Source organism: Salvelinus namaycush, chromosome 12, assembly GCF_016432855.1.
Source record: "Salvelinus namaycush isolate Seneca chromosome 12, SaNama_1.0, whole genome shotgun sequence".
NCBI classification, from domain to species: Eukaryota; Metazoa; Chordata; class Actinopteri; order Salmoniformes; family Salmonidae; genus Salvelinus; species Salvelinus namaycush.
In genome coordinates this window covers 4,407,721-4,428,125 of record NC_052318.1, presented here as the reverse complement: position 1 = coordinate 4,428,125, position 20,405 = coordinate 4,407,721, and the positions used below count along the sequence as shown (strand labels likewise).

At 48.5% G+C, this 20,405-nt stretch overlaps 1 protein-coding gene across 1 annotated transcript in view; it reads right to left on the bottom strand.

The window, feature by feature from the left end:
* The window catches only part of LOC120056745 (calcium/calmodulin-dependent protein kinase kinase 1-like), a 70,893-nt gene extending 50,823 nt beyond the window's left edge, over positions 1-20,070 (bottom strand). The window contains exons 1-3 of the mRNA XM_039004952.1: positions 19,662-20,070; positions 5,527-5,574; positions 3,893-3,946 (exon numbers count right to left, since the gene is read on the bottom strand). Of these exons, the coding sequence (XP_038860880.1) occupies positions 3,893-3,946; positions 5,527-5,574; positions 19,662-19,985 (426 nt within the window). The 5' untranslated portion in view covers positions 19,986-20,070. The remainder of the gene's footprint in view (positions 1-3,892; positions 3,947-5,526; positions 5,575-19,661) is intronic.
* Positions 20,071-20,405: the final 335 nt, after the last annotated feature.

The following is a 20,405-nucleotide window of genomic DNA, read 5'->3' as shown; positions in this document are numbered from 1 at the left end:
TACTACTACTACTACTACCACTACTACACTACCACTACTACCACTACTACTACTACCACTACCACTACTACTACTACTACCACTACTACCACTACTACTACTACTACCACTACTACTACTACTACCACTACTACTACCACTACTACTACTACTACTACTACTACTACCACTACTACTACTACTACCACTACTACTACTACTACCACTAATACTACTACTACTACTACCACTACTACTACTACTACTACCACTACTACCACTACTACTACTACTACTACTACCACTACTACTACTACTACTACTACTACCACTACCACTACCACTACCACTACTACTACTACTACTACTACTACTACTACTACTACTACTACTACTACCACTACCACTACCACTACTACTACAACAACAACAGTGTCAGGGAGAGCACAGTGAGTCAGTCCAATACTGTGCAGTTAAGTTTGATTACAAATGCACGGCGAGATAGCAAACCGCTGCTTCATTCCCATTGGTTTAAATAACACTGACAGTAAATACACTTATATACTACTACAGTAGGGCTTCCAGAACTGCTGTTATTTTAATTGAGGACAAAATGTACTTACTATGACTGTAATATGCGTTTGTCTCGCCTAGCTATCTTAAGCTGTAAGTCGCTCTGGGTAAGAGCGTCTCCGACTAAAATGTAAACAAAATGTATTTCGGTGAATGTATTGACTGTTTGCCACTCTGGATAAAAGTGTCAACTTGCTAAATAACATAGTTTACATTTTAAAGGATAAAACGTAACGCCCTCTGTTTCCAGTGGTCTAGTGTACAGCTGCCAGTGCAGCTGAAACCATGCGAATCCCTCTCTGCAGCATCCTCACATCCTTATTCATGTCCCTTTTATCCTCCATTCACGACTACAGACACGTTGAGGACAGACAGCAGCAGTGGGAAGTCATTAGGAGTCCTTCAACCCTTCTACAGCTCCTCCAACCCTTCTACTGCTACTGTTTATAGTGATACAGCTTCTCCAACCCTTCTACTGCTACTGTTTATAGTGATACAGCTTCTCCAACCCTTCTACTGCTACTGTTTATAGTGATACAGCTTCTCCAACCCTTCTACTGCTACTGTTTATAGTGATACAGCTTCTCCAACCCTTCTACTGCTACTGTTTATAGTGGTACAGCTCCTCCAACCCTTCTACTGCTACTGTTTATAGTGGTACAGCTCCTCCAACCCTTCTACTGCTACTGTTTATAGTGATACAGCTTCTCCAACCCTTCTACTGCTACTGTTTATAGTGGTACAGCTTCTCCAACCCTTCTACTGCTACTGTTTATAGTGATACAGCTTCTCCAACCCTTCTACTTGTCACGTTCCTGACCGGTTTTCTGTTATTTTGTATGTGTTTGACGGTCAGGGCGTGAGTTTGGGTGGGTAGTCTATGTTATGTGTTTCTATGTTTGTTAAAGGGTGACCTGATATGGTTCTCAATTAGAGGCAGGTGGTTTTCATTTCCTCTGATTGAGAGCCATATTAAGGTAGGTGTTTTCACATTGTTTGTTGTGGGTGGTTGTCTCCTGTGTCTGTGTATGTTGCGCCACACGGGACTGTTTCGGTTTGTTTGTTTGTTTGTTCGTTCGTTTTGTGTAGTCTGTTTTTCCTGTTCGTGCGTTCTTCGTTACATGTAAGTTCTTACGTTCAGGTCAGTCTACATTCGTTTTGTTATTTTGTTTAGTATCAAGTATAGTTCGTTTTTTGTCTTGTTTAAATAAATCATGTCAAACTACCACGCTGCATATTGGTCATCTGATCCGTCTCTCCTCTCCTCGTCCGAGGAGGAGGAAGAGCTAGAGAATCGTTACACTACTGCTACTGTTTATAGTGATACAGCTTCTCCAACCCTTCTACTGCTACTGTTTATAGTGATACAGCTCCTCCAACCCTTCTACTGATACTGTTTATAGTGATACAGCTTCTCCAACCCTTCTACTGCTACTGTTTATAGTGATACAGCTTCTCCAACCCTTCTACTGCTACTGTTTATAGTGATACAGCTTCTCCAACCCTTCTACTGCTACTGTTTATAGTGATACAGCTTCTCCAACCCTTCTACTGCTACTGTTTATAGTGGTACAGCTCCTCCAACCCTTCTACTGCTACTGTTTATAGTGATACAGCTTCTCCAACCCTTCTACTGCTACTGTTTATAGTGATACAGCTCCTCCAACCATTCTACTGCTACTGTTTATAGTGATACAGCTTCTCCAACCCTTCTACTTCTACTGTTTATAGTGATACAGCTTCTCCAACCCTTATACTGCTACTGTTTATAGTGATACAGCTCCTCCAACCCTTCTACTGCTACTGTTTTCCAGGCGTTGGACGAGAGAGAACACTCAACCCTGCAACACCATGGTTGAGGGTTCGATTCCCATGGGGATCATGACAAAAAAAAATTTGGTCTGAAAATGTATGACCTCAATACTGTAAGTCTCTCCAATGTCAATTCAAATGTTGAGGGGCGTTTTATTTCCTGTTTCTGAGAGCGTCAGAGAGTCAGTGTCTGTCTGCTAATAATTAGCTTCTTCATTTCACACTTAAGTGATTTGGGTTCTGAAAGACACTCATGAGGGGGGACTGACAACCGAGACCTTTACGACACCTACCATGAGAACCTACTAAATCGACCCAAACAAAATGAAAACCCACACCAAACTTAAAGACAGGAAGTAAATGAAAACCCACACCAAACTTAAAGACAGGAAGTAAATGAAAACCCACACCAAACTTAAAGACAGGAAGTAAATGAAAACCCACACCAAACTTAAAGATAGGAAGTAAATTAAAACCCACACCAAACTTAAAGATAGGAAGTAAATCAGAAAGTGGAGGAAAACTAAAAACAGGGGAGTGTGCTCACAACAGGGGAGTGTGCTCACAACAGGGGAGTGTGCTCACAACAGGGGAGTGTGCTCACAACAGGGGAGTGTGCTCACAACAGGGGAGTGTGCTCACAACAGGGGAGTGTGCTCACAACAAACAGAAAAATAACTTCCATCTCACTACATGATCAACTTCTCCAGAGCGACATCCAGTTGTGATGTCATGCATTCTTTTGTTGTGATGTCATACATTTTTTGTTGTTGTGATGTCATACATTTTTGTTGTTGTGATGTCATACATTTCCCCCCCTCATCCATCTCTCCTTGTTTTTCTCCAGGACCAAACCTCAATCTCTCTCATCTCTCTCCTTTTCTCTCTCTCTCTTTCTCTCACCCCCCCTTATCTCTCGCTCTGTCCCCCTCCTCTCTCCCCCCTATCTCTCCACCCCCTCTCTCTCGTTCTGTCCCCTTCTCTCTCTCAGCACCTCTGCCTCCATCTCTCTCTCTCCAGATGAGACCAGTCTGTCTCTGATTTGAACCATGCAATCTGTCCGTGCATTTACAGTACAGGCCATCTCACCGTCAGCATGAGCACTAGGACGGGGAACGGAGAACCCTTTCCCACTGATGTGATCGCTTTGCATCGACACCATTAAGGTGAATCACAAACATGCACACGCAGTTATGCGCGCAACACACGCACACACACACACACGCGCACACACACACACGCTCACACACACACAGGGGACAACTAAGACAGTGTGCAGGTAGAGAAAGGCCTTAAGTTGGGCCATTATCATTTCAAGCTACTAAAACGTTCCACTTCACAAAGAGCTGAAAATGGTTGATGGATCATAATTGTCTCCTTTTATAAGTAGAAAGAGGGCTAACACACACACACACACACACACACACACACACACACACACACACACACACACACACACACACACACACACACACACACACACACACACACACACACACACACACACACACACACACAGGTCACTTACATAGTGATTGTCATCATTGTCATTGTAGACCAGTTTGACTACCCCGTAGGAGCCCTGCAAAGCCACAGGAGAGGAGAGAGACATGTCAATAATGCAGCATATTTAGTCCTCTCTATGTTATTATAGTGTTTCTCTCTATGTTATTATAGTGTTTCTCTCTATGTTATTATAGTGTTTCTCTCTATGTTATTATAGTGTTTCTCTCTATGTTATTATAGTGTTTCTCTCTATGTTATTATAGTGTTTCTCTCTATGTTATTATAGTGTTTCTCTCTATGTTATTATAGTGTTTCTCTCTATGTTATTATAGTGTTTCTCTCTATGTTATTATAGTGTATCTCTGTTGGGCTTATCTAGTCTTAGTAGGTGTGGAATGAATCATCTGTGGAACGGAACACCTCTTATAAATTCCCCCCAGTCCCAGCTAGTTCTGGTGCTCTGAAGCATTCAGTAGTCAGAGGAAACAGGACGAGATGCTTCATGGACACGCTCTACCGTATGATTCAAGTTCACATCAAAGCAACGTGACTCGTCCAGAGGCTTTCATAAAGATAGGAGACAGACAGTACAAATAGCCTGAGGGATCATTCTTAAGAGAAACCACTTGTTGGATTAGGAGGCGGCTAATCTCTCGTGGGCAGACAGACGCACAAAACATATAATTTGGACAAATCACGATTTCACATATTTTCACATTTCAGCAGGGGAGGGAACATTCGACCCATAGACTTGCCTGTAACTTGCAAAGAGTGTGGGGTGGAGCTTCCACCTTGCTTCAGCTCCTCTCTTTCTAGTATATTTTCTAACACATCTTCCCTCCAAGACTAAGAGGTAAGCAGCTAGAGAATACTATGGACCGACTGGAGCCCCAGTGGAAACCTCTATGACTCTTATATGAGCTATGGAGAGAACAGCTACTACTGAACATCTAAAAGATGCCCGTCTTCTATTGGTCAGGCCCTTTAATGGAGATTGTTACATAAGCCTGTCCTGATTGACCAGGCAGACCCAGACAGAGATAGACCCAGACAAAAACAGACCCGGACAGAAACAGAGAGACAGACCCAGACAGAAACAGACAGACAGGAACAGACCCAGACAGAGACAGGAACAGACCCAGACAGAGACAGGAACAGACCCAGACAGAGACAGATCCAGACAGACACAGATCCAGACAGACCCAGACAGAGACAGATCCAGACAGACAGACCCAGACAGAAACAGACCCAGATAGAGACAGATCCAGACAGACCCAGACAGAGACAGATCCAGACAGACAGACAGACCCAGACAGACAGATCCAGACAGAGACAGACCCAGACAGAGAAAGACCCAGACAGACAGACCCAGACAGACAGACAGACCCAGACAGAGAAAGACCCAGACAGACCCAGACAGACAGAGACAGAGGCAGCGCACGGATAACACAAGCAGGATTGACATAAGGTAATTGAACACGGGCTATTCCGCTCAGGGATAATATTGATTTGTCTTTGGTGTTAATCATAACAGACTGAATAATCAATGGGAGACAGTTCGATACAACGGGGACACAATGGTAAAGAAACATGCTATACCAATATCAGAAAGAGAATAATTAAATCCAGGGTGTTCTGCGTTAGGTCTAGGCTCACCTTGCCGATCTCACTCTTCAGCTTGTACTGGTTCAGCTGGATACAGTCCTGCAGCAGGAAGAAGACAAGAAAGGGATGACATTTGTAAACGACAACATATGGAAAGAAAGAAATCCACCCTGCAGAGAGAAATAGAACATTGGATGCTGTAACCTGCGCGTCAGCATTTATTTGGACAGTGTATACCATGTGTATCATGTACATATAACAAATACAAACTTGAAACTGTCATTGTATTATTGAAAACCTTTATTGACCCCAAAACTAGTATTGAATGCGGATAAAATGCAAAAGTAAATGTTTACTAGAGCACATAACAAAATGATGCTAATGACTTTAGCCTAATGTACTTTGGATGGTGTCCATATTGATCATGTCCGTGTTACAAATATCTGGGCATCTGGATAGATGAAAAGCTGTCTTTTTAAAAGCATATTGATGAGTTAGTTAAGAAACTGAGAATAAAAAGAGGCTTCTTCTATAGAAATACAGTCTCACTAAATAGTCGACGTTCCTACCGTTCCTAGACCGCGGCAACATCATCTATATGAACGCAGCTGCCACATCATTAAAGATGCTAGATACCCATAGTGCACTTCATTTGATCACAGGTGACAGGTTTAGGACATCACTGTATTCTCTACCAGAGAGTAGGCTGGCTCTCTTTAACCTCACGTAGGTCGATACATTGCTCTCTTTTCATTTATAAAGCTATTTTAGAAAAACTCCCGCTGTACCTAACAACATCAATAACCTTTACACGTACGAGTTACGTTATCCGGCCTCAAAGATGGCTAACTCTGGAAACTGCAAGCAGCACAAACAGATATAGTATTTGACAAAAGCAGAATCATTTAAAACCCTGATTACATTTGGAATACAATCACATATGTCGATCTAATTACGTGTGGGAATACTTGGGAACAGATTTCCTAAATTTGAATCACTTTCAGCTGATTTCCTGGTGATTTTACAAGTCTCCATTTTGGTTCTGTCCCTCAGATTAAAGTGGCCCTGCAGGGGACAGAGGTTCTGTCCCTCAGATTAAAGTGGCCCTGCAGGGGACAGAGGTTCTGTCCCTCAGATTAAAGTGGCCCTGCAGGGGACAGAGGTTCTGTCCCTCAGATTAAAGTGGCCCTGCAGGGGACAGAGGTTCTGTCCCTCAGATTAAAGTGGCCCTGCAGGGGACAGAGGTTCTGTCCCTCAGATTAAAGTGGCCCTGCAGGGGACAGAGGTTCTGTCCCTCAGATTAGTGGCCCTGCAGGGGACAGAGGTCAATAGTTTCTTCCAACACCTTAGTGAGGGCAGAGAGACACACCTGAGTGCACTGTGGGAGGCTGGAACCCACTTAAACAGACATTACTCCTTCATTACTGAGCATCGGGTGACGAGCCAATAAATAGAAGAGGGAAATGTATTGGTGCCAAAACGCTGCTCATGCTTTTTCTGAAAAGTGTGAAGGCGATGCTGTCACTGTGGTCGGAAAATGAGGAGAGAGATGGAGGGGGCAGAGTGAGAAAGATAGAGAGACAAGAGAGAGAGAGAGAAAGAGAGAGAGAGAGAGAGAGAGAGAGAGAGAGAATAGAGAGAAAGGGAGTGCTAGAGAGAGATTCCTAATACCACTGAAACATCAAAACTATGAGACAAGGATGTGGATGTGGGGTGCTGTTGTGGGTGTGGGTGTGGGGGGCTGTTGTGGGTGTGGGGTGCTGTTGTGGGTGTGGGGTGCTGTTGTGGGTGTGGGGGGCTGTTGTGGGTGTGGGGGGCTGTTGTGGGTGTGGGGGGCTGTTGTGGGTGTGGGGTGCTGTTGTGGATGTGGGGTGCTGTTGTGGGTGTGGGGGGCTGTTGTGGGTGTGGGATGCTGTTGTGGGTGTGGGGGGCTGTTGTGGATGTGGGGTGCTGTTGTGGGTGTGGGATGCTGTTGTGGATGTGGGGGGCTGTTGTGGATGTGGGGTGCTGTTGTGGGTGTGGGGTGCTGTTGTGGGTGTGGGGGGCTGTTGTGGATGTGGGGTGCTGTTGTGGGTGTGGGATGCTGTTGTGGGTGTGGGGTGCTGTTTTGGGTGTGGGGGGCTGTTGTGGGTGTGGGGTGCTGTTGTGGATGTTGTGGATGTGGGGTGCTGTTGTGGGTGTGGGGTGCTGTTTTGGGTGTGGGGTGCTGTTGTGGGTGTGGGGTGCTGTTTTGGGTGTGGGGTGCTGTTTTGGGTGTGGGATGTTGTTGTGGATGTTGTGGATGTGGGGTGCTGTTGTGGATGTGTGATGCTGTTGTGGGTGTGTGATGCTGTTGTGGGTGTGGGATGCTGTTGTGGGTGTGGGGTGCTGTTGTGGGTGTGGGGTGCTGTTGTGGGTGTGGGGGGCTGTTGTGGGTGTGGGGTGCTGTTGTGGGTGTGGGGTGCTGTTGTGGGTGTGGGGTGCTGTTGTGGGTGTGGGGTGCTGTTGTGGGTGTGTGATGCTGTTGTGGGTGTGTGATGCTGTTGTGGGTGTGGGATGCTGTTGTGGGTGTGGGGTGCTGTTGTGGGTGTGGGGTGCTGTTTTGGGTGTGGGGGGCTGTTGTGGGTGTGGGGGGCTGTTGTGGATGTTGTGGATGTGGGGTGCTGTTGTGGGTGTGGGGTGCTGTTGTGGGTGTGGGGTGCTGTTGTGGGTGTGGGGTGCTGTTTTGGGTGTGGGGTGCTGTTGTGGGTGTGGGGTGCTGTTGTGGGTGTGGGGGGCTGTTGTGGGTGTGGGGTGCTGTTGTGGGTGTGGGGGGCTGTTGTGGGTGTGGGGTGCTGTTGTGGGTGTGGGGGGCTGTTGTGGGTGTGGGGGGCTGTTGTGGGTGTGGGGTGCTGTTGTGGGTGTGGGGTGCTGTTGTGGGTGTGGGGTGCTGTTGTGGGTGTGGGGTGCTGTTGTGGGTGTGGGATGCTGTTGTGGGTGTGGGGTGCTGTTGTGGGTGTGGGGGGCTGTTGTGGGTGTGGGGTGCTGTTGTGGGTGTGGGGGGCTGTTGTGGGTGTGGGGTGCTGTTGTGGGTGTGGGGGGCTGTTGTGGGTGTGGGGTGCTGTTGTGGGTGTGGGGTGCTGTTGTGGGTGTGGGATGCTGTTGTGGGTGTGGGATGCTGTTGTGGGTGTGGGATGCTGTTGTGGGTGTGGGGGGCTGTTGTGGGTGTGGGATGCTGTTGTGGGTGTGGGGGGCTGTTGTGGGTGTGGGATGCTGTTGTGGGTGTGGGGGGCTGTTGTGGATGTGGGGTGCTGTTGTGGGTGTGGGGTGCTGTTGTGGGTGTGGGATGCTGTTGTGGGTGTGGGATGCTGTTGTGGGTGTGTGATGCTGTTGTGGGTGTGGCATGCTGTTGTGGGTGTGGGATGCTGTTGTGGGTGTGGGATGCTGTTGTGGGTGTGGGGTGCTGTTGTGGGTGTGGGGGGCTGTTGTGGGTGTGGGGGGCTGTTGTGGGTGTGGGATGCTGTTTTGGGTGTGGGGGGCTGTTGTGGTTGTGGGGTGCTGTTGTGGGTGTGGGATGCTGTTGTGGGTGTGGGATGCTGTTTTGGGTGTGGGGGGCTGTTGTGGGTGTGGGGTGCTGTTGTGGATGTGGGGTGCTGTTGTGGATGTGGGGTGCTGTTGTGGGTGTGGGGTGCTGTTTTGGGTGTGGGATGCTGTTGTGGATGTGGGGTGCTGTTGTGGGTGTGGGATGCTGTTGTGGGTGTGGGGTGCTGTTTTGGGTGTGGGGGGCTGTTGTGGGTGTGGGGTGCTGTTGTGGATGTTGTGGATGTGGGGTGCTGTTTTGGGTGTGGGGTGCTGTTTTGGGTGTGGGGTGCTGTTTTGGGTGTGGGGTGCTGTTTTGGGTGTGGGATGTTGTTGTGGATGTTGTGGGTGTGGGGTGCTGTTGTGGGTGTGGGGTGCTGTTGTGGGTGTGGGATGCTGTTGTGGGTGTGGGATGCTGTTGTGGGTGTGGGGGGCTGTTGTGGATGTGGGGTGCTGTTGTGGGTGTGGGGTGCTGTTGTGGATGTGTGATGCTGTTGTGGGTGTGGGGGGCTGTTGTGGGTGTGGGATGCTGTTTTGGGTGTGGGGGGCTGTTGTGGGTGTGGGGTGCTGTTGTGGGTGTGGGGTGCTGTTGTGGATGTGGGGTGCTGTTGTGGATGTGGGGTGCTGTTGTGGGTGTGGGGTGCTGTTGTGGGTGTGGGATGCTGTTTTGGGTGTGGGATGCTGTTGTGGATGTGGGGTGCTGTTGTGGGTGTGGGATGCTGTTGTGGGTGTGGGGTGCTGTTTTGGGTGTGGGGGGCTGTTGTGGGTGTGGGGTGCTGTTGTGGATGTTGTGGATGTGGGGTGCTGTTGTGGGTGTGGGGTGCTGTTTTGGGTGTGGGGTGCTGTTGTGGGTGTGGGGTGCTGTTTTGGGTGTGGGGTGCTGTTTTGGGTGTGGGATGTTGTTGTGGATGTTGTGGGTGTGGGGTGCTGTTGTGGATGTGTGATGCTGTTGTGGGTGTGTGATGCTGTTGTGGGTGTGGGATGCTGTTGTGGGTGTGGGGTGCTGTTGTGGGTGTGGGGTGCTGTTGTGGGTGTGGGGGGCTGTTGTGGGTGTGGGGTGCTGTTGTGGGTGTGGGGTGCTGTTGTGGGTGTGGGGGGCTGTTGTGGATGTGGGGTGCTGTTGTGGGTGTGTGATGCTGTTGTGGGTGTGTGATGCTGTTGTGGGTGTGGGATGCTGTTGTGGGTGTGGGGTGCTGTTGTGGGTGTGGGGTGCTGTTTTGGGTGTGGGGGGCTGTTGTGGGTGTGGGGGGCTGTTGTGGATGTTGTGGATGTGGGGTGCTGTTGTGGGTGTGGGGTGCTGTTTTGGGTGTGGGGTGCTGTTGTGGGTGTGGGGTGCTGTTTTGGGTGTGGGGTGCTGTTGTGGGTGTGGGGTGCTGTTGTGGGTGTGGGGGGCTGTTGTGGGTGTGGGGTGCTGTTGTGGGTGTGGGGGGCTGTTGTGGGTGTGGGGTGCTGTTGTGGGTGTGGGGGGCTGTTGTGGGTGTGGGGTGCTGTTGTGGGTGTGGGGTGCTGTTGTGGGTGTGGGGTGCTGTTGTGGGTGTGGGGTGCTGTTGTGGGTGTGGGGTGCTGTTGTGGGTGTGGGATGCTGTTGTGGGTGTGGGGTGCTGTTGTGGGTGTGGGGTGCTGTTGTGGGTGTGGGGTGCTGTTGTGGGTGTGGGGGGCTGTTGTGGGTGTGGGGTGCTGTTGTGGGTGTGGGGGGCTGTTGTGGGTGTGGGGTGCTGTTGTGGGTGTGGGGTGCTGTTGTGGGTGTGGGATGCTGTTGTGGGTGTGGGATGCTGTTGTGGGTGTGGGATGCTGTTGTGGGTGTGGGATGCTGTTGTGGGTGTGGGGGGCTGTTGTGGGTGTGGGATGCTGTTGTGGGTGTGGGGGGCTGTTGTGGATGTGGGGTGCTGTTGTGGGTGTGGGATGCTGTTGTGGGTGTGGGATGCTGTTGTGGGTGTGGGATGCTGTTGTGGGTGTGTGATGCTGTTGTGGGTGTGGCATGCTGTTGTGGGTGTGGGATGCTGTTGTGGGTGTGGGATGCTGTTGTGGGTGTGGGGTGCTGTTGTGGGTGTGGGGGGCTGTTGTGGGTGTGGGGGGCTGTTGTGGGTGTGGGATGCTGTTTTGGGTGTGGGGGGCTGTTGTGGTTGTGGGGTGCTGTTGTGGGTGTGGGATGCTGTTGTGGGTGTGGGATGCTGTTTTGGGTGTGGGGGGCTGTTGTGGGTGTGGGGTGCTGTTGTGGGTGTGGGGTGCTGTTGTGGATGTGTGATGCTGTTGTGGGTGTGTGATGCTGTTGTGGGTGTGGGATGCTGTTGTGGGTGTGGGGTGCTGTTGTGGGTATGGGATGCTGTTGTGGGTGTGGGGTGCTGTTTTGGGTGTGGGGGGCTGTTGTGGGTGTGGGGTGCTGTTGTGGATGTTGTGGATGTGGGGTGCTGTTGTGGGTGTGGGGTGCTGTTTTGGGTGTGGGGTGCTGTTTTGGGTGTGGGGTGCTGTTTTGGGTGTGGGATGTTGTTGTGGATGTTGTGGGTGTGGGGTGCTGTTGTGGGTGTGGGGTGCTGTTGTGGGTGTGGGGTGCTGTTGTGGGTGTGGGATGCTGTTGTGGGTGTGGGGGGCTGTTGTGGATGTGGGGTGCTGTTGTGGGTGTGGGGTGCTGTTGTGGATGTGGGGTGCTGTTGTGGGTGTGGGGGGCTGTTGTGGGTGTGGGATGCTGTTTTGGGTGTGGGGGGCTGTTGTGGGTGTGGGGTGCTGTTGTGGGTGTGGGGTGCTGTTGTGGATGTGGGGTGCTGTTGTGGATGTGGGGTGCTGTTGTGGGTGTGGGGTGCTGTTTTGGGTGTGGGATGCTGTTTTGGGTGTGGGATGCTGTTGTGGATGTGGGGTGCTGTTGTGGGTGTGGGATGCTGTTGTGGGTGTGGGGTGCTGTTTTGGGTGTGGGGGGCTGTTGTGGGTGTGGGGTGCTGTTGTGGATGTTGTGGATGTGGGGTGCTGTTGTGGGTGTGGGGTGCTGTTTTGGGTGTGGGGTGCTGTTGTGGGTGTGGGGTGCTGTTTTGGGTGTGGGGTGCTGTTTTGGGTGTGGGATGTTGTTGTGGATGTTGTGGATGTGGGGGGCTGTTGTGGGTGTGGGGGGACTGTTGTGGGTGTGGGGTGCTGTTGTGGATGTGGGGTGCTGTTGTGGGTGTGGGGGGCTGTTGTGGGTGTGGGGTGCTGTTGTGGGTGTGGGGTGCTGTTGTGGATGTGGGGTGCTGTTGTGGGTGTGGGATGATGTTGTGGATGTGGGATGCTGTTGTGGGTGTGGGGGGCTGTTGTGGGTGTGGGGGGCTGTTGTGGATGTGGGGTGCTGTTTTGGGTGTGGGGTGCTGTTGTGGGTGTGGGGTGCTGTTTTTGGTGTGGGGTGCTGTTGTGGGTGTGGGGTGCTGTTGTGGGTGTGGGATGCTGTTGTGGGTGTGGGGGGCTGTTGTGGATGTGGGGTGCTGTTGTGGATGTGGGGTGCTGTTGTGGGTGTGGGGGGCTGTTGTGGGTGTGGGATGCTGTTGTGGGTGTGGGGTGCTGTTGTGGGTGTGGGGTGCTGTTGTGGGTGTGGGGTGCTGTTGTGGGTGTGGGGTGCTGTTGTGGATGTGGGGTGCTGTTGTGGATGTGGGGTGCTGTTGTGGATGTGGGGTGCTGTTGTGGGTGTGGGGTGCTGTTTTGGGTGTGGGGTGCTGTTGTGGGTGTGGGGTGCTGTTGTGGGTGTGGGATGATGTTGTGGATGTGGGATGCTGTTGTGGGTGTGGGGGGCTGTTGTGGGTGTGGGGGGCTGTTGTGGATGTGGGGTGCTGTTTTGGGTGTGGGGTGCTGTTGTGGGTGTGGGGTGCTGTTTTTGGTGTGGGGTGCTGTTGTGGGTGTGGGGTGCTGTTGTGGGTGTGGGATGCTGTTGTGGGTGTGGGGTGCTGTTTTGGGTGTGGGGTGCTGTTTTGGGTGTGGGGTGCTGTTGTGGGTGTGGGGTGCTGTTTTTGGTGTGGGGGGCTGTTGTGGGTGTGGGGGGACTGTTGTGGGTGTGGGGTGCTGTTGTGGATGTGGGGTGCTGTTGTGGATGTGGGGTGCTGTTGTGGGTGTGGGGTGCTGTTGTGGGTGTGGGGTGCTGTTGTGGGTGTGGGGTGCTGTTGTGGATGTGGGGTGCTGTTGTGGGTGTGGGGGGCTGTTGTGGGTGTGGGATGCTGTTGTGGGTGTGGGGGGCTGTTGTGGGTGTGGGGGGCTGGTGTGGGTGTGGGGGGCTGTTGTGGGTGTGGGGGGCTGTTGTGGATGTGGGGTGCTGTTGTGGGTGTGGGGGGCTGTTGTGGGTGTGGGGGGCTGTTGTGGGTGTGGGGTGCTGTTGTGGGTGTGGGGTGCTGTTGTGGATGTGGGGTGCTGTTGTGGATGTGGGGTGCTGTTGTGGGTGTGGGGTGCTGTTTTGGGTGTGGGGTGCTGTTGTGGATGTTGTGGATGTGGGGTGCTGTTTTGGGTGTGGGGTGCTGTTTCGGGTGTGGGATGTTGTTGTGGATGTTGTGGATGTGGGGTGCTGTTGTGTGTGTGGGGTGCTGTTGTGGGTGTGGGGTGCTGTTGTGGGTGTGGCTGAGATCATCTGACTGTCATTGTTGTTAAAGCATCGCTGCATTGTTGGGTTTCAGGTGTTACTCTACGATTACTGTGGTTAATCCTCGGCTTCAAAACAAGAGACTCCATAATTATGTTCATCCTTCTAAAATAGGGAGAGAGGAAGGGAGAGAGTGGAAGAGAGAGAGAGAGAGAGAGAGAGAGAGAGAGAGAGAGAGAGAGAGAGAGAGAGAGAGAGAGAGAGAGAGAGAGAGAGAGAGAGAGAGAGAGAGAGAGAGAGAGAGAGAGAGAGAGAGAGAGAGAGAGAGAGAGAGAGAGAGAGAGAGAGAGAGAGAGAGAGAGAGAGAGAGAGAGAGAGAGAGAGAGAGAGAGAGAGAGAGAGAGAGAGAGAGAGAGAGAGAGAGAGAGAGAGAGAGAGAGAGAGAGAGAGAGAGAGAGAGAGAGAGAGAGAGAGAGAGAGACGTAGTGTGAGAGCAGTGGAGTAAAGTACTTAAGTAGAAATACTTTAAAGTACTACTTTTAGGTGTCTGTACTTTACTTTTGACAGGAAAATGGTCCAATTCACACACTTATCAAGAGAACATCACTGGTCATCCCTATTGCCTCTGATCTGGCAGACTCACTAAACATAAATGCTTAGTTTGTAAATTATGTCAGAGACAGAGTGTGAGAGAGACAGAAAGAGACAGAAAGACAGAGAGGTAGAGAGATTGTCTCTCTCACACTCCGTCTCTGTCAATCTCTCTACCTCTCTGTCTTTCTCTCTCTTTCTGTCTCTCTCACACTCCGTCTCTGTCAATCTCTCTACCTCTCTGTCTTTCTCTCTCTTTGTCTCTCTCACACTCCGTCTCTGTCAAAGAGAGAGACAGAGAGGTAGAGAGACTGACAGAGACGGAGTGTGAGAGAGACAGAAAGAGAGAGAAAGACAGAGAGGTAGAGAGATTGTAAAATATACTGTGTCTGTAAAATGTATATAGTACATAGAAGCCTAAGTGGTGTTGTCCATTCGTTTACTCTAATTAGAGGAGGGTGGTAGGGTTAGGGGAAAATAACAAAGGAAAATATCAATACTTTTAATAAGTATATACACTGTATATTTACAAAAAATAGATATGGGGGATTGGAAATGATGCAGACAACGACATTGATAGAAGCCACAATCTGCAATATTAAAGCTGATCTAGCCCAGGAAAAGTCAATAAGAGGAAAAACTCCTCTCTCTCTCACCATGCCGTTAAAGGTTATCCTGGTTCACCGTCACTCAGCACAGCTACAACCTTGATGCGTTCCACATTTAACCCTATTATATAGGGACTAGGGTGCCATAGTAGTGCACTATATAGGGAATAGGGTGCTATAGTAGTGCACTATATAGGGAATAGGGTTCCCTTTGAGACACAGAGCCTCTGGTCTTTGAGAAGCTGACAGCCGGAGCCAGACAGAACCTTTAATAAATCCTCTTAAATGTAAAGTCCCATATTTGGGGACCCTATTTGATTTGTTTATATTCAATTCAGTCTGGTATGAGAACGGTACTCCCCATCTGCAAAGACATGGTATCTTGGCTATTGAGCTGTGCCTTAAAATCTTTGGACTTACTACCATATATGGGCATACGAGTGTATAAGGGCAGGCCGAGTCGATGACCTAATTTCAAGACGGCTGCTACCTACGTTACGGTTGGCGGTGTGAAGCATAAACAAGATAAACACGGAATACGTTGATTCACACCAAAAGCCGAGACTCCACAGATCATGAGGATATCTTATTTGTCTGCCTTTGACCTACCGTTACTGATCACCAGCCCCGAGAGTCAAAATGTTTATTTTATACAACGTTTTCACCAAACAGCAAACATCTTACAAGGTAAGCTTCAATTTGGTCTGTGTTTGAGCTATAGTTGCACGTGGGGTATGACATTAATCCTTAGGTTGGTAGGAACACATCTAGCCTATTGCCAATGTTATCTAATGATGTATCTAATGGCAACGTCGAATGTCCACCGAGTGACTATATCTTTGCGCATGAAAAATATGAATGAAACACACCACCACAATGTATGAGGGAGGTTGGTGTTGAGTTGTTGGTTTTTATAGTAAACAATCACTGTAAGACACATGCAGTGGGCAAACACAGTGCAATTACCACATTCGGACACTTTGGAGAGGTTGAAAAGTACACTTGAATGTACCCTGGATACCCCATAACACCACCACTATTTTCAAGGTTTATTTTATTTAACCTTTATTTAACCAGGTAGACCAGTTGAGAACAAGTTCTCATTTACAACTGCGACCTGGTCAAGATAAAGCAAAGCAGTGCGGCAAAAACAACAACACAGAGTTACACATGGAATAAACAAACGTACAGTCAATAACAACACAATAGAAAAATCTATGTACAGTGTGTGCAAATATAGTAAGATTAGGGAGGTAAGGCAATAAATAGGCCATAGTGGCGAAATAATTACAATTTAGCATTAACACTGGAGTGATAGATGTGCAGATGATGATGTGTTTGTGAGTGAGGTTGATATGGAATAAATTGTGTATAGGGATTAAAAATCAAAATCACATTTTATTGGTCACATACACGTGTTCAGCAGATGTTATTGCGGTTGTAGCGAAATGCTTGTAAAGGGATACAAATCTAATAGCACTGGAATTATCTAATTTACAGACATATGACACTTCAAAGAGGTTTAGGGACACTTGGAAACGTCCCGTGTCCACACCTGACACCACTTACTAAAACATTTGTCCATGTCTAGTTGTTAGGTCTATCAATACCATTTCTAGTTGTTAGGTCTATCAATACCATGTCTAGTTGTTAGGTCTATCAATACCATGTCTAGTTGTTAGGTCTATCAATACCATGTCTAGTTGTTAGGTCTATCAATACCATGTCTAGTTGTTAGGTCTATCAATACCATGTCTAGTTGTTAGGTCTATCAATACTATTTCTAGTTGTTAGGTCTATCAATACCATTTCTAGTTGTTAGGTCTATCAATACCATTTCTAGTTGTTAGGTCTATCAATCCCCTTTCTAGTTGTTAGGTCTATCAATACCATTTCTAGTTGTTAGGTCTATCAATACCATGTCTAGTTGTTAGGTCTATCAATACCATTTCTAGTTGTTAGGTCTATCAATACTATTTCTAGTTGTTAGGTCTATCAATACCATGTCTAGTTGTTAGGTCTATCAATACCATGTCTAGTTGTTAGGTCTATCAATACCATTTCTAGTTGTTAGGTCTATCAATCCCCTTTCTAGTTGTTAGGTCTATCAATACCATTTCTAGTTGTTAGGTCTATCAATACTATTTGTTCTGATATCATTCACATGTTGTGGAAGCCATCTGATGTGTTTCCAACTATGGGCATCAATAATTCCCTTATAGGTTGTCAATGAAAGATGACTTTCAAAATAAATTAACAAAAAAAACTGTTATTTTGTGTGTGTTTGATCTTGTGTATTCTGAACTATGTAACTCTGTTACGAATCCCGCCGAGGATGGTGCCTCTTCCCGTTCGGGCGGCGCTCGGCGGTCGTCGTCTCCGGTCTACTAGCTGCCACCGATCCCCTTTTCTGTTTTCTTTTGAGTTAGTCTAATTTGTATCACCTGTTTTGTGTTTAGGGTAGGGGGGTATTTAAACCCAGTTGGCCCGCCGACTTTTGTGCGGGCTTGTTTTTCTGTTTGTGTTGGTGGTGTTCCTTATAGTGGATTTCAGTCCTACTTTTATTGGACAGTATTTTGACGCGCCCGTTGTTTGTGTGGCGTCGCCGTTTATGTACTTTATTTCTGGAAGAAATAAATATCCACTTGTTGGAGATTACCCTGCTCTCTGCACCTGACTCTTTCATTCCACCATTGGAACTGTTACAAACTCCTATCTTTCTTCTGATAATTTCCTCACCATCTCCCAGATGCCTTCACTCCAAATATACCAAGTTTTGGCATGTCAGAATCATGTAATTACACTTGAATAGCGGTTACTTTTGGGTATGTTTATTAGGTGGAAATCTACATTTGTGACCCGATTCGGGTCACGACTTCACAGGAGAGCTGCTTGAATGTAAACAAAATATATATATATATATATATATATATATATATATATATATATATATATATATATATATATATATATAAAAAAAAATGTTAATCAAATTTTTGGGCAGAAATGCCTTTTTGAACATGTGAACTTTCATGTGCCTTAATAACAAACTTGTATGCCATCTGAAAATACGAATACAAAGGTTAAATTACGAGTCTTGTTGGTTAAGCCCCATAAAAAGACAACAACCTCCCTACTAGCCATGATTGGCTGAGATAATGAGTGGGCTGGACATGCCGAGAGATGAGTTCGGATTGGTCTGCCATATAGAAGACTTTTGACTATTTGAGCTGGACAGTCTGTGTTAGTAATCCTGTCGAACGCGTCTTTTTTTTAAATGTAGCTGCATAAGTGTTGCTCTCCACTTTCTGGAGGCTCGAGTTTTGAAATCAGTGGAATTAGAGTATGATGGCTAAAGGGATGGGATTACGTTTTCAAACTAAGGGCATTTGTGGCATGGATCCGTGACAGGGAGACGCCATGCATGAATCTTCACATTTTGCTACATAAGACAAAATCCAGGTGTTGTGTCACATTTTACCATTACATTTAAGAGGAAAATCTCTCAGTCTTGGACTGCTTCCCAAATGGCACCCTATTCCCTATAAAGTGCACTACTTTAGACCAGTGTCCAAGTGGAATAGGGTGCCATTTCATACACACTCTTGGAGATGGGCTACTTCCTGGTGTTCTCTCAGATGAGACCAGATGGTTATGTAGCTAGAGGCAACATATTGTGGCAACGAAGGGGGTCGAGTGATAAATGGCAGATATGTGAGAGCAGAACTAATAAACGGGCTCTACCCGATCACTAAAATCAGAAATACAGATCACAAAACGGCCGACTGCCAAAACTACAAGTCCCAGAAGTAAGGGGAACCCTCAGAAGGTGGAGCCGACCCAGAGATAAAGGGTCAAGACAAACCAGGAAGAGAGAGAGAGGGCTGGAAGGATCTATGAACCATAGAGAAAGAGACAATATATATTGGCTGGATTTACGGTGTAGGAGCTGGACTGTTTTGGACTTACCTGTTGGCATTTGGACCTGGACCTACCGAGAACCCGATTCGTGTACCGAACCCTGCTATCCTTGACCTTGCCTGCGGCCTGGGTGGACCAGGACGGAGAAACAAACACACAGGTACTGTCCTGTTCGAAAGAACTCTCACTCTGGCGTGAAACTGGTGACAGTTTCCCACTTAATTTGTGACAAACGTTCCTAACCTTCAAGAGGTTTGCCACAATATTCTATATGTACATTACACATTCATGTCAATCCCACAATGTCATGACTGTTCCCGAGCAGAGCACTGCCCTAGGTCATCTCAGAACACACACACATGTGCGGGGGCGCACACACACACACACACACACACACACACACACACACACACACACACACACACACACACACACACACACACACACACACACACACACACACACACACACACACACACACACAGGGATTAGTATGTGGACCCATTAAATGCTGCTAAAACTTAAGCTCTCTGAGAGAGAAAGCTCCTGACTGGTCTGCCTGACCGACCGTCCAGTGGCACGACACACGCCAGCTCGGACGAGATTCACTTTCTTTCTAATACAGAAAAATCAAGTCTATTCTGCACTACGAATCACAGTTCACAATGATGGAGCATACAATCCCACCATTCACTGATCCCACTGCACACACACAGAGCTGTGACTCTCAAGCCAACAATGACTGCACAAAGATGCAAACAGGATTTCTCTGGCTGCTGGTGTCTTCAACATTTTATGTTTAATTCTATTCATCTTTTATTTAAACCTGAAAACCTCTTGGTATTCAGTCAGACGTTCTACCACTGATCTATGCCTCCAAACCCCATTTATAAACCTGACTTAGCCCTCTCAATTCAACTCAAAACATAGGAGCAATAATCATGTTCATTGCACTGAACTAAATTCCTATCCCTTTCCCTGTGTAGGCGCAGAGTCCGTTCACTCACCTCTGCATCTGAGATGGAGACCTGCTTGGACTCCACGGTGGGTCTGCGTGCCACACGGGGGGAGACGTGAGTCCCCCCTGATGGGTACGTCCCTCGTTCCTGTAGCGACAGCTTCCTCCCTGAGAGGTGTGCCCGCGAAGGAGGGCCTCTTTTAGCTCCGTCCTGCTGAGCCCCGTTCCTCACGCCATTGGCCGGTGAGACGTCTGTCTCGGTGGTCTTCATGGTGACTGCGGCCATCATGGCGGTGAGGTTACTGGGGTCAGGGGTCATTGAGTCAGGGTCAGAGTCGTCCCTTCTGCAGCCCGGGTCGGTACTCATAGCCATCACTGGAAGAAGGTATGGGGGGAACGCCGGAGTAAAAGGGGAGGAGGGAGGCGGGGTGGGCACAACAGCATCAACGTGGTCTGGGCCAGCCAGGCGGGGGGGGGGGAGGGACTCGCACAGGAGCCTCACAGGAGCTGCAGCCAACAGAGAGTAGAGAGAGGGATCATTTCATACAGAAGAGAAAATGATTGAGATGATTGTATTTTTGTTATTTAACCTTCATTTAACCTGTATTTATCCCATTGAGTGGAGACCAATGGAGACCTGGCCGAGAGGGCAGCTCAATAAAAATACAGATCAAACACATTATGATATCATATGATATGGACATTGATATTGTATCATGTTCCATGATTTACAGGTTACAGATAACAACCAGACCAATCTAATCCACACAAGAGCATGTACACATTGGCATTC